The following is a 13,601-nucleotide window of genomic DNA, read 5'->3' on the forward strand; positions in this document are numbered from 1 at the left end:
ACAAATGTGAAATAAACACTTTCACAAAAGGTACAAGTATAACAAAACAAGTGCACTTTTATTCAAGAATTCAACCAAAGAAAAAAGAAAGCAGGTTACAGTAGGCGGTTAATACGACAGCTTGCGTGGTGCAATGCTAAGAACTGCTGCCTTCCAATCAAGAGGTTGCGGTTTCGATATCAGCTGCTTCCCAAATTTACCATTTTGAGTAGTGAGCTGCTCGTATTGTTTATATCATACAATGAAAAACATATATTTGATTTGCGTCTGTAAATTTATAGTACTTGTCAAAGTTTTTTTTTTCTTTTTCAGTTTTATTCTCTCACTCCGGTTCAGGCTCCCACACCCCCTATCCACCTCCCCCCACACCCCGTTTTCAGATAAAGATGTGGTATGACCTTTTTTATTCTTTTACGTTTCTCCTGTTAGTTTACTAGATAGCAGCCGGTGCTTAACCTCATATATACTGTGTGAGGAGCCAGCAATAGGAGCTGGAACGTGGTGCAAAGTAGGCCAGACAAGGAATATGATAGTACCAGCTAGGGGCCTAATTATTATTCTTTATACTATTAAGTGTTAGAATATAGCCCCTCACCAAGAGAAGTGACAAATAACATATAGAGTACAATTGGGTTTGATTTTCCTTATGGCAAAGTTTAAAAACCACAAACCAGATACCAAAATCTAAAGATAAGCTAAGGTTAATCAAACAGGCGACCTTTTACAGCAATACAAGAATCATAGTGGCTTAATGATCTGGGCTGGTAATTCAAAGGTTGCTGGTTCAAATGCAGTGACAGTAGGAATGCTACTCTGTTGGGTCTCTGAGCCAAAACTGTGTACAGTGATCCCTCACTATATCGCGCTTCGACTTTCGCGGCTTCACTCCATCACGGATTATAAATGTAGGCATATCTAAATATATATCACGTATTTTTCGCTGGTTCGCGGATTTCTGTGTACAATGGGGCTTTTAAATTATGGTACATGCTTCCTCAGTTTGTTTGCCCAGTTGATTTCATACAAGGGACGTTATTGGCGGATGGCTGAGAAGCTACCCAATCGGAGCACGTATTACGTATTAAATAAAACTCCTCAATGATATACGATATGCTTCCCGTGCGGTGCTTCGCATACTTAAAAGCTCCAACAGCACATATTGATTTTTGATTGTTTGCTTTTCTCTGTCTCTCTCACTCTCTCTGACATTCTCTGCTCCTGACGGAGGGGGTGTGAGCAGAGGGGCTGTTTGCACAATGACTGTTTGCTTAGAAGATACTGATGCTCCTCTAAAAAATTCTTGAAAGACTACTTTCACATTGATCCCTTCATTGCTGCCGCTTTATCTCGGTGCTTCGTTTACTTAAAAGCCCAACAGCCCTATTGATTTTTGATTGTTTATTTTTCTCTATCTCTCTGACACTCTCTGCTCCTGACGGCACTCCTTTGAAGTGGAAGATATGTTTGCATTCTTTTAATTGTGAGAAAGAACTGTCATCTCTGTCTTTTCATGGAGCACAGTTTAAACTTTTGACTAAAGGGTGTTATTTCATGTCTAGAGTGCTCTAATAATGTTAAAAAACGTATTTAGAAGGTCGTAAACAGGTTTTCTATGCTCTAACTGCGAAAATATTAGATTTATAAATAAAGAATCCTGCTTTGTGGAAATTCATTTATTTGTCTGGAGCGGATTAACCGCGATAAACGAGGGTTTACTGTATAACTGTGCGGAGAATATTTATAAACAGTGTGGGAGAGTTTCTAAGGGCTTAAAATATATAAAAATAACCATACAAACATATGGTTTTTACTTCACGGATTTTCCAGAACCCCCCGCGATCGAGGAGGGATTACTGTATCTCTTCAGAATAAGTTGGAGTATGTGAAAATAAACAAATTCCTAATATATGTTGAGTATAAAGGATTAAAAATCACAGAAAAAAATAGTCATGAATGCTAAACTTAGTAGGCCTAAACATTGGTATTTTACTGAACTGGCACATAACCTCGGTGTTATCTTTGACACCAATCTATTTTTAACCTCACATTTTAAAACACTATCTAAAACCTACTTTTGAAAACTAAAAATATAGGGAAAAATAAAGCATTCCTAGTATGTAAGATACAGAGAAAAGTATCCATGCGTGTAATTTTGGTAAAATATACTACTGCAATGCATCATTCATAAGCATGTTTAAAAAATTTCAGCATTCAATTAATTCAAAGTACTTCTTCATTGATCATTACTAAAATAAAAAAATATGACTACGTGACACCTGTCCTAGAGTCCTTACGCTGGTTTCCAGTTAAGTTTAAGGCTTTTTTCCAAAACTTTCTTCGTACTTATGAAGATTTGAATTGCTTAGGCCATACTTACCTGAAGGAACATATAAATGCATGTATGTAGCGTAAATTACAATCAATCTCAAGCTGCTGATGTAATAAAGATTTCCAGGGATAAATGCTGCTGGTTCATGTTGAGTCTTAAGCTACGGTGTTCTGAAGCTGTGGGATGAGCTACCAAACTCATGTAAGAGAATGCCCCATTAGTCTCAGGTTTAAGACTCATTAGTTTAGCATTCCCTGATTAGAGTTGCTAATTAACTTTTCTTAAAGCAGGTCTTTTTTTAGTCACTTGCACAATAAATACAACTGTTCGTACTCTTATGACCTTCCACTATTCTGTAACTCTACTCAGTATCCTGTTGTGGCACTTGGTGCCACTGTTACATTGTCATGCTAGATTTTGAGAGTCTTGGAATAAATGATTCATATAATTAATCTGATTTTTATCAGACTGACTAGCATATACAGTATGTATATAGGATGCCTAGGACGATTTTTCCGACCAATTGGCCAGGGTCATCAGAACTGTGTCAGTTATATCCAAATGTGGAAACCCCCCCCGAGGATTTGTATTTTCTCCACAAATTCTCGTGTCTGGAATTTTTACTCCTTCAATATCAGCTGGCCATATATAATTTATAATGTTGATTAATTTTATAATGCCCTGCTTTGTATTTAATGTTGTTTGTTTGTAGTACTAGGGTGTTGTACAGTGTTAGCCATTATGGATGTAGTGAAAAGTCAATCAAAATGAAGCCTTTTATTGGCTAACTAAAAAGCTTTCAAGGCAACTCTGGCCCCTTCTTCAGGCAAGATGTAATCAATGTATCTAGTTAGCCAATGAAAGGTGTCATTTTGATTGACTTCTCATTATAAATGTTTAGTTTTATCAAATTGCAAATAATTGAAGTTTGTCCTCAAGCTCTAAGAATTTACTATGTACTTAGTGAAGTGAATTGAATTAATTTAGGAACCTTTTTTTTAAGTGTGTTTTATTTATTTATAAGTAAAGATAAGGCAACAACAACATTTATTTATATAGCACATTTTCATACAAACAGTAGCTCAAAGTGCTAAGGCAACAGCAACCCCTCACCCATAAATCAACATATCAATGCCACAAAAAGAAATTATCCATCCATCATCCAAACCACTATATCCTAACTACTGGGTCATGGGGGTCTGCTACAGCCAGTCTCAGCCAACACAGGGTGCAAGGCAGGAAACAAAACCCAGGCAGGGTGCCAGCCCACTGCAGGGCACACACAAACACACCAAGCAAACACTAGGGACAATTTAGGATTGCCAATGCACCTAACCTGCATGTCTTTGGACTGTGGGAGGAAACCCACACAGACACGGGGAGAACATGTAAACTCCACGCAGGGAGGACCCGGGAAGCAAACCCACGTCTCCTTATTGCGAGGCGGCAGTGCTACCCACTGCGCCACTGTGCCACCCACAAAGGAAATCATTCCATAAAATTACTATACTATTCATCAAAGGCACAATGAAAAGAATGGAAGAAATGAATGAAATAGAATTCTACAAAAAAAGAAAAAAAACTAGGACAAATATACAATCTAAAACTAATCTAAAAAAAATGCAGATTTTGACCAGTCCAATTTAAAGTCTCCATTTCATCTAAAAAAAAATCTACATATTTTGAGATGTAGGAAGAAAACCCACAAGGATATCACGGACTACACTACACACTACAGGTGGCTTCTGGGCTGGAATTTGAACCTAGGACAGCAATGCTAACTTCAGAGCAACTGTAGCTCATAAATTACCATTTATGTCACCATTGACATAATTAAATAAACATGCTCAGTTCTTGGTCCTTGGCAGTTAGGTGTTGTCACTCATTGTTCACCTCCCAGCTGAAGTCACTGAAGAGAGAGTATCCCAGTGTCCCTGTTTTAAGTTTGTAAAGCTCCAGTAAAGTCTGAACCTCCACAACATTTTCAGTTTTCCTTTTCCATTTCTTCCTCTTTGCAGATGTGATGGAGCCTATTGATTTTAACAGTCTGATGTTGTTCCAAGGCTTCTCGTCCCAAGAGAACACAAATTTCTCTAAGCTCTCTATGCTACCCCACTTGGCAGACCTTGTCAGCTACAGCATCCAGAAGGTGATTGGTTTTGCTAAGATGGTGCCTGGGTTCAGGTGAGAATATGTTCACTGTTCCTACTTTTGTACAGCTACTTAAAATTGGGGGAGAGACTGTTGTTGCGTGAAGATTTCCTAATCCTGCCTGCTTTACTCTAACGCTAACACTACAGCAACACATGTATCCCATACTAATTCTCCTCTTGCTTCTCCACAGAGATCTGACCCCCGATGACCAAATTGCCTTGCTTAAGTCAAGTGCCATTGAGATTATCATGCTCCGCTCCAATGAGTCCTTCAATTTGGATGACATGTCCTGGTCATGTGGAAGCCCTGACTACAAGTACTGTGTTAGTGATGTTAAGCAGGGTGAGTGAATTTTGCTTTGTACATGGCCTGTTTAGAACAGGTGGTCTATGTATGGGAATATTGATTACTTCAGTTCTAACTGGACTGGAGGCAAAACTTTAAGCCACCTACCTGCAATATTGACCATTCACTGAATGTTTCTTACCTCAGCGGGACACACCATGGATCTGCTTGAGCCACTGGTTAAATTCCAGATTGGTCTAAAGAAACTTCATCTTCATGAAGAGGAACATGTTTTGCTGATGGCCATCTGCTTGCTATCACCAGGTAGAGAGCATCCTTGCAAATATTTGAGAAATAGCACAACACCCTTTTGTAAGATTTGCATTTTAGGGTAGCAAAGTGATGTTGTCTTTAGTTCTGCTTCCTCATCTTGAGTTTGATTGGCTCTTATATATCGCATAGTGTGGGAGAGGACCAATCTCCTCAGTCTGTCAGTGGAGCAGAACATTGACAGCAGTCTGTCTCTGAAGCTGCTCCTCTGTCTGGAGATGATCCTGTTCAGTGGATGCAGTGGATTGTCCATGATTGACAGGAGCCTGCTCAGTGCCCGTCGCTCTGCCACAGATGTCAAACTGTCCAGCTCCGTGCCTACAATAGAGCCTTCCTTCCTCACCAGTTTGTACAGGCGTGAGGCGTCCCTCTTCTTTATGCTGCCTCCCCAGCACACCACTGCGTAGAAGAGGGCGCTCGCCACAACCGTCTGATTGAACATCTGCAGCATCTTATTGCAGATGTTGAAGGACGCCAGCCTTCGAAGGAAGTATAGTCGGCTCTGTCCTTTCTTACACAGAGCATCAGTATTGGCAGTCCAGTCCAATTTATCATCCAGCTGCACTCCCAGATATTTATAGGTCTGCACCCTCTGCACACGGTCACCTCTGATGATCACGGGGTCCATGTGATGATCACATGCAAACTGGACTCACAATGAATGAGCTCCTCCTCTGTAAGCCTGCCGATTGTGCTGAAACACAGTAAAATTTAAATAAACAAAATGTTTAAATGAAGGGTTAGGGTTTTAAATGAAGGAAAATGAAATAATGTCAAGTTCATTGTTCATGTTATGCATTATTTTTTTTTTCCCCCTTAGATCGACCAGGTGTCCAAGATCGAAGCCGTATAGAATCCATACAAGACAGGCTGTCGGAGGTCCTCCAGGCCTATATCCGAATCAACCATCCTGGAGGCCGCCTCCTCTATGCCAAAATGATCCAGAAGCTTGCAGACTTGCGCAGCCTGAGTGAGGAGCATTCCAAGCAGTACCGTAGCCTGTCCTTCGAGCCAGAGCACAGCATGCAGCTTACGCCACTAGTGCTGGAGGTTTTTGGCAATGAAGTGTCTTAGTGTGAAGCTCCAGCAACTCAGGAAGAGCTTACTAAGCTCATTCATGCCATTGGGCTCTCAGCCCCTTGAAAAAGAAAAAGAAAAAAAAAAAACAACTCCTTCCCTTCATTCCATGGCTTTTGCCACATGTCACTCTGCAGACTCAACTACAGTTATTTATTTATTTTTGGTTTTTTTTTTTAAGAAAAGCTTTATGAACTTGTTTTGAAGGTGCACCGAAGTAAACATACCCCTTCTTTGCCCTGTACACAAAAGGTCCTAAACCTAGATGATGCTTTCCCTATAGATCTCATTGAACTTCTAACAGACAGCAGTAATGAATCTTCAAAACTGAAACCGTTTCTCGAACTACAAGTAGACTGAGCCAAAGACTTCAACCACCGCACATGATGTATAAGAGGCTGTGAAAACCAAAGTGTCTTTTTGTGTCAAAATTAACACGGGTCTGGCCCATCCCCAGTAGCCACTAACAACCCAGTAGTTCCTTAAATTGTGTGGCTTCAGTCCTGTGATATGGCTGGTGGAGGTTTTCCTCCATCAGATGTGGCGTGGCTAATGCCCCCCGAACCCCTTTACCTTTGAACTGTCTTTGATTATTGTAAGTCAGACCCTTTTACCATTGTGAATGAACACTAATTCCTTAACCAGAGACAATCCGAGGGTTTGGGCTTCTGCCTATCCCACTTTCTTGTACTTTATTTTGTGTTGCTCTTTACCTCCTGATAGAAATTGCACAACTTTGCTGTCTTTTAGCCATTCAGTGCTTATTTTCTTACCTTACTGATCAACTTGCACCTGCCCCCTTACCAAAATACTAACCCTACATGTCCTGATGGGTATGGAATTCCAGATGGCTTGAAGGAGATTCTTCTATTTCAGTAGATTTATTTTAATTGGTAAAAGAATTTGGGTCAAACTGGGATTGATGATCGTGTTTGGGAAGCTTTTTTCTCCTACATTTAGCCAGTGTATTTGGAGAAGAAATATCAGACGCTGTTTGTTCTGGATGTTCAGTACTCTCCTCCTCTTCTTGTTAAATCAGGCCTATGAATACCCATCTCCCCCAACTCTCTTCAAAGGTAATAGAAAACTTTAATGGTTCGTATTAGACCCTCACCCTCAAACTGCCAAAGCTTATGAACCTCCATCCTTTAATACATTTGTCTAAAGTTTGAATGTTTAAACCTTTGAGAGAAGTGAGGGCTGATTGTATTTTTAATGTATGCCCTTGCATTGCAAGAGAACAATGTGGGTTTTACGTGAAGGCCTGCAGATGTGTTCCCCCTCCATTGCTGGAGCAGGCAGGTTTCTTACTGTGCAGTGTGCAGATGCAACCAAGATGCTCCTGGCTTTGCTGCATATGGGCATCCATCACTATTAAGGTTATTGTATTTTTTTATCTGCAGCTGTGCCTTTCGTGTCCAGTACGTGGCATATGTGTATATGCTTGTAACATTCTCAAAGGTCACGATAAACTTAATGTGCCTGCAGCTGGACAATTAAACACAAAAATCTTCATTTATTTTTAGACTTCGAATGCTGGTTTCATTGCTTGCACTGCGTCATGTTTTTTTTTTTTTTTTAAAGCTTCACACATAGTGCCAGAAAGTCATCTTGCCTCATTGACTTTCATACAGAGAAAGCGTGAAAAGAAAAAACTCTGAGCCCGCCATCCTCAGTGACAGGTCATCAGTGATAATTAAGAAATGGACATGGAAACCATGCGGTGGGCTGGCGCCCTGCCCGGGGTTTGTTTTCTGCCTTGCGCCCTGTGTTGCCTGGGATTGGCTCCAGCAGACCCTCCATGACCCTGTAGTTGGGATATAGCGGGTTGGATAATGGATGAATGGATGGACAAGGAAACCAAGACACTCACTCCTTACATCTGCTGGATGTTGCATTGTCAGTAAGATCTGAGACCTGTGCCTGATTATATCCCATTTGCATTAGGAAGGGTCCTCCTAATGTGTTTTGATGATATGTTTGGCTCCTTACTGCCCCTCACCATAACCACTCCTCCTCCTCCTCCTCTTCTCACCCCACTTAAAAAAATAAAATTAAAAACTGAATTCCTCATCTCTGAAGAAAAAAAACTGTGAAAGCCTTTAGAGCAGGGGTGTTGAACTCTGGGCCTGGAGTGTCGCAGTGGCTACAGGTTTTCATTCTAACCCTTTTCCTAATCACTGACCAGTTTCCACTGCTAATTAACTTCTTTTCCCTCCATTTTAATTGCCATTTTTTAAGAAGTCAGCCCTCTAAATTGATTCTTTTCTTCATTGAATGGCAGCCAAACAGAAATGAGATGTGAAACGAGCCGACAGATGGCCACCTAAATTGGGGCTTCAAACACCAACCGATTTTCACTCCAACCACCTTCTTAATGAGAAGTCGATTCTTGCTGTTAGTTAAACCCAATATTTAATTCCACGGCTTGTTGCTGCTCTCATTCTGCCACAGTAGACATTTCCAAAATGATTTTCTGTTTTTTCTAAGAACACTGGCAAAATGTTTTGGTGACCTGAGAGACCTTACCAGTACCACCACATTTCTTTATGTTCAGATATTGTGTGATGGGCACAGGTAAGCTGGCCACATGGCGGCTTGTTTTGTGTCTCAGAATTGTTTGGCTGCTAATTAAAGAAAAAGAAACAACAAAGAAGCCTGAGTCAAGTTAATTAAAATTAAGGCAAAAGAATTTAATTAGCAGCAAAAACAGGCCACTAATGAAGAAGATGGTTAGAATGAAAACCCTCCAGGACTGGAGTTTGACACCCCTACCTTAGAGCTAAACAAAGCTCATTCCTATGCAGCTGTCTCACTTATCTACGCTGCTATGTCTTAACCCGTGTCTTATGACCAAATAACGTAACTTCATTTACATTTTAATTAGTCACCTACAGTATATAAGCTGTATTTTCATGGTTGCAGCATATCCTCACATTTGATGTAATTCCTGTCTCTCTCACTTGGTGTCTTTATCAAGCATCAATGGCTGTGATTTTGTTCAGTGTTGACTTACATCCTCTTCCTACATCTCATTAACTTGTGGGCCAAGCTAAGTATTTAACATCACATAACCTAACCTTCTCAAACATTATCCTAAAGACGATTTTGGTCATTTGTCAGGGACGTACTAAACTATGTAATTTTCACCTAATTGTGTTTTTTTATTTACTTGACATTATAGCTTATTGGCACCTCATCTTACTGAATAGTTGCATAATTTTACTCAGATGGCGTACCAGATGTCATCTTACCTGCTTAAATAACTGGATCGTTTACTGATCACTGTGTCATTTCAACTTCTGAAAATTTTGCTCACGTGATATTAAGTTTGTAGATTATTGCATGTGCTGAATTGTCAAAAAGTCGAGATTCTTGTCTCATGTCTGCAGTATAACGAGATCCTCGCCTGCACATCTTCTGCAGACTAGTGACAGCGGATAGTGAATACAATGCCATACATTGGATAAGAAGTCAGAAAATCAATGTACGAAGCACACCCCAGCTCCATCCATGCAGTGGTCAGTATGTGCGGCTGCCAGAAATACCGTAGCTTTCACTACATGGCGTTATTGCCTATCAGTGTCATGATATAACTCATCTGTTTGACACCAAAAGTGATTTCCTAGCTGGATTAACAGTCTATATTTCAATATTTACTGTCTTCTTTACCTAATTAACTCTTTCAGGGCTGATGTCGACTTTTGTCAAAAGGAGGAGTTGACGATGAGGATCATCTGTGACAAAACCAACCGTTATGTCTTAGTTGGAGTCTCGTTCCTAGAAAGAAAGTTAGCTTTGTTGGTTTTGTCCGAGGTTTCCTGCACCATGAGTAGCAAGGCACAAAAATGGCCCTGACGGACACCTGGCTAGAGATCAAAGCGGAAGCGTAAAACAGAATACTCCAGGGATGACGTTTTGCGTGTTCTCTCTGAACTGGACTATGACTTGTTGGACTCTGATTTTGATACAAGTGATCGAAGACGAATGTGAGGTTCTGGCTTCAGCTGGTTGTTCCCCAGCTAATCGTGGTGCTGAACAGGTTCAAGTAGCTGACACACCTATGGCACTGTTCGACTGGGAGGACTGCCACTTAACAATGATAAGAGGTTAGAAACCAGTTTGCAATGCCCTGCGGAAGTGACCACTGCTGCTGCCCCAGCCGCACGAAGACAACCCGGCAGCAAGCCTGTCACACATTCTTGGCAAACTGGCAGCCGCAGCATGCAACAACAAACGTTTTATGTTGATTTCTGTGTGAAGCCATTGCTTCTCAGAAAACAAGAAATATTCAGCCCACAAAGAGTTAATACTCATTGTGTGATGTCTGACAATAGTGTGTTTTATTTTTTTATTTTATATCTCACCATAGCAGATATTTCACACGCATCCTACACAGTAATTTAAACACTTCAGTTTATATAGTATAGTATAGTTTCTATAGTGCCACCACTCCAAAGTCCCCTACAAGTGCATTCACTTACACATTACAGTTGTTCCTATATATTGTACTATTGGAGCCCAAGCAGGCTCAGTGCTATGCATCACAAAGTGAGCCAGGGATGAGGGTGACTTACAGTACAACTGCTCACCCACTAGACTGGCATTTTCATCCTTACTGGTGACTAATTATGGTTACTTGCCATTTTATCTCCTTGGTTTATAGTTTACCCAGACCATAACAACTTGTCTTCTATGAATGACTTGCTGTCTCATTTCCATTTCTTACTGCCTCCCTCTTACAAGTTGTGCAGTTAACGCACAGCGTTTCATGGTATTCTTCTCCAACATTATCTTCTTCCAGCCAGTTTCCCTTTAGTTATTGTTGGAAATTGAAATCTTTGGACATTGCGTAGCATTCTGTGTTCTGCTTAATCCAATTCAGGGTCACCAGGGCTGAGCCCATCCAGCAGGTCTATGTACACGAGCAGTTTAGTCATAAACACTTTTTACATCTAATGAGTGGTTTGGCTATTAGGGGGCAGAGGTGAACATAACATTCTCAAACTCGCTTGACTGAGTGACTATCGCCTATCCTGGCACCAGGGCCGGATTAAGGTGGCTGCTATTGATGCTGCAGCATTAGGCCCAGATGAAAACGGATGAGAATATTCCGGAAGCTGATCAGTTTTCCTTTGCTATATTAACCTCAAAATAATTCTTAGAATGAAATTTGGAGTCCAACTTTCAGACGCCTAGACACAGCGTTACTTATTATACAGTTACTATTGTTCTTTGCGCTGTGACGTAACTATAACGTCGTTGTGTTTATTGTTAATTGAAGATTTCGAGTTAATGCTATCAATTTTACGTTAAACAGTTAACTTAGTAGTTTAGCTGCATTTTTTTCAATATCTTGGGGATTCTTGCCACTTTATTATTGTTCGGTAAGTGCCACGTAGTAAATTTTTCACCTTCAAAGTTAGTTGTACAGTAAAAATCAGTGGGTATTTAAATGGTTATCTGTAAAGGTAAAACTAAAAGCTGGCACGCAAGCCCTGCGTGGATGTTTAGAATTTTTAAAATCCTTGACGGGATTCTGGTCTATTATGAAATTTAAATCGTGGATAAATTTTTACCCTCGAGAACCTGAACTGAGTCACTTTGACCCAATGTCTCTACAAATTCATTTTTTCTTACTCTGTTTCATAAGAGAATTGTGAAATTTTGTGTATTTCATTGTTAGGTTTTCTGCATTAAGTGCACTTTTCAGACAATTGCTATTGAATGTTGATGTTACATAATTTGATGTTAATCTCGAGTTGTTACGATACTACGTCGTTATTATTATTCATGGTCAGTAAAGGCTGGCTGGTTGCGTCGCAAGCAATTAAGGCTCCTTGGTCGGTCTGAGTGCGCATGTATGGTGAGTGTTGAATGCACATCCGCCAATGCTGAGAAGAAATAGGCCTTTTGTGCACTGAAGCAACAGGCCCAATTTCGTCTTAATCCAGTCCTGCCTGGCACGAGGCAGAAAAAAAGCCCCCAGATAGGACAGCCGTTCATCACAGGGCCTACTCATGCACATCACCACGGGAACAATTGGAAAGGCCACTTACCTTAAATCACACATCTTAGGGGCAGTTAAGAAAAGCACAGACATGGAGAACGAACAAACTGCAGAATGCTGGGTGTGTGAAGCGGCAGCACAAACCACCGCACTACCGTTTTTGCTTCAGAATATTTTTCATTTTTAGGTCTCACTTGTATTTTTCTTTATTATACACTAGGCCGGCTCCACTCCCTGCTTGCTTCGCTCACCCACCAATTTAAAGAGAATTGTTACATATGCATTATTTTCACTTTTACTTTAAAACTTTAGTAAAAACAGTATTTGGAATGAACTTTTCTTCAAGATCGCATTGAATTTTGATTCCGTGTTTGGACTTGCATTGTGAAAACACAACATATAACTGCCCGTGAGCGAATATCGTTTCTTTCTCTCTAATAAAACGACTTTTTGAATGTTTGTCCATGCTCTTTCGTCTTCTCTTAGTCGTTGACATGTCATCTAGAACGTATAGAATTATTGCCCTGATAAAATTTATAAGACAGCACAGGAAGTGTGTCTGACAAAAGCATTCACACGACTGAGTGGTTAGATGATTGTGGTCTTGTTTAAAAAATAGTTATAAGTACGCCGTGGCTTGAAAGAATCTCATGTTAAAAGTCTCCGTCTCACGGGACTTCATACCGCACCAACGTTTTTGGAATCTTTTCATTCTCACTGGCAACGCGAATTAGACGACCTACAAGTCTCTGACTTAAAGTTCAAACCCAAACAATATATTCAATATCTTTTCACTGTTCCGTTATTTCACTCAGTAATAATTTCCATTTGTTTGCGCTAATGCGATCTTCCCTATCCTTTTTTTGAGACTTTCGAATTTTAGTACCGTACTTCCATTATCTCTAACCTGCTCTGCATGTGTACCACGCTAACGTTTTTGAATTCTTTACGACGTTCTACTTTGTCATCTACTCTTTGTCTTTTATTTCCGGCTCTGGGCGTGTACTCGTCTCGTGGGACGTATAAGCGACGCTCTGAGAAAATCGCGTCTCGTCTCCTTCCAAGATTTTTTTTTTTTTTTGTATATAATGGAGAGAATTTTAGTCACATCCATCCTGACATGATCTTCTTTTGTGCAGCCTTGGGTTTGAGGGATATATTCCTGCTGCGGCGGTGTCACTTGTGCGCTAATTGATTAAAATGTCAGTTAAGAGGTTGTGGTGCTTCCCTGTCGTAATTGTGAATTTAATATTGGAGAAGACTAATCTCTGTCCAAGAAATAAGTATTTTCTAACAATCGTATGGCTGTACTTTAGCTTCTTCACCTCTGTAAATTCAGAGTTGCCCCTTTAGGAATCTTCTTTCCAGTCAGCTCGAGTCAGTTGTGTGGTATCTGACCGACATTTCAAACCTGTG

At 40.3% G+C, this 13,601-nt stretch overlaps 1 protein-coding gene across 4 annotated transcripts in view; it reads left to right on the forward strand.

The window, feature by feature from the left end:
• LOC120524950 (vitamin D3 receptor A-like) overlaps positions 1-7,694 on the forward strand; it is a 171,427-nt gene extending 163,733 nt beyond the window's left edge. For all 4 annotated transcript variants that reach the window (XM_039746847.1, XM_039746848.1, XM_039746846.1 and 1 more), the window contains 4 exons: positions 4,348-4,513; positions 4,674-4,825; positions 4,976-5,092; positions 5,919-7,694. In XM_039746847.1, coding sequence (XP_039602781.1) covers positions 4,348-4,513; positions 4,674-4,825; positions 4,976-5,092; positions 5,919-6,172 — 689 coding nt within the window. In that variant the 3' untranslated portion in view covers positions 6,173-7,694. The remainder of the gene's footprint in view (positions 1-4,347; positions 4,514-4,673; positions 4,826-4,975; positions 5,093-5,918) is intronic.
• Positions 7,695-13,601: the final 5,907 nt, after the last annotated feature.

This window comes from Polypterus senegalus, chromosome 3 (assembly GCF_016835505.1).
Source record: "Polypterus senegalus isolate Bchr_013 chromosome 3, ASM1683550v1, whole genome shotgun sequence".
Taxonomy (NCBI): Eukaryota; Metazoa; Chordata; class Cladistia; order Polypteriformes; family Polypteridae; genus Polypterus; species Polypterus senegalus.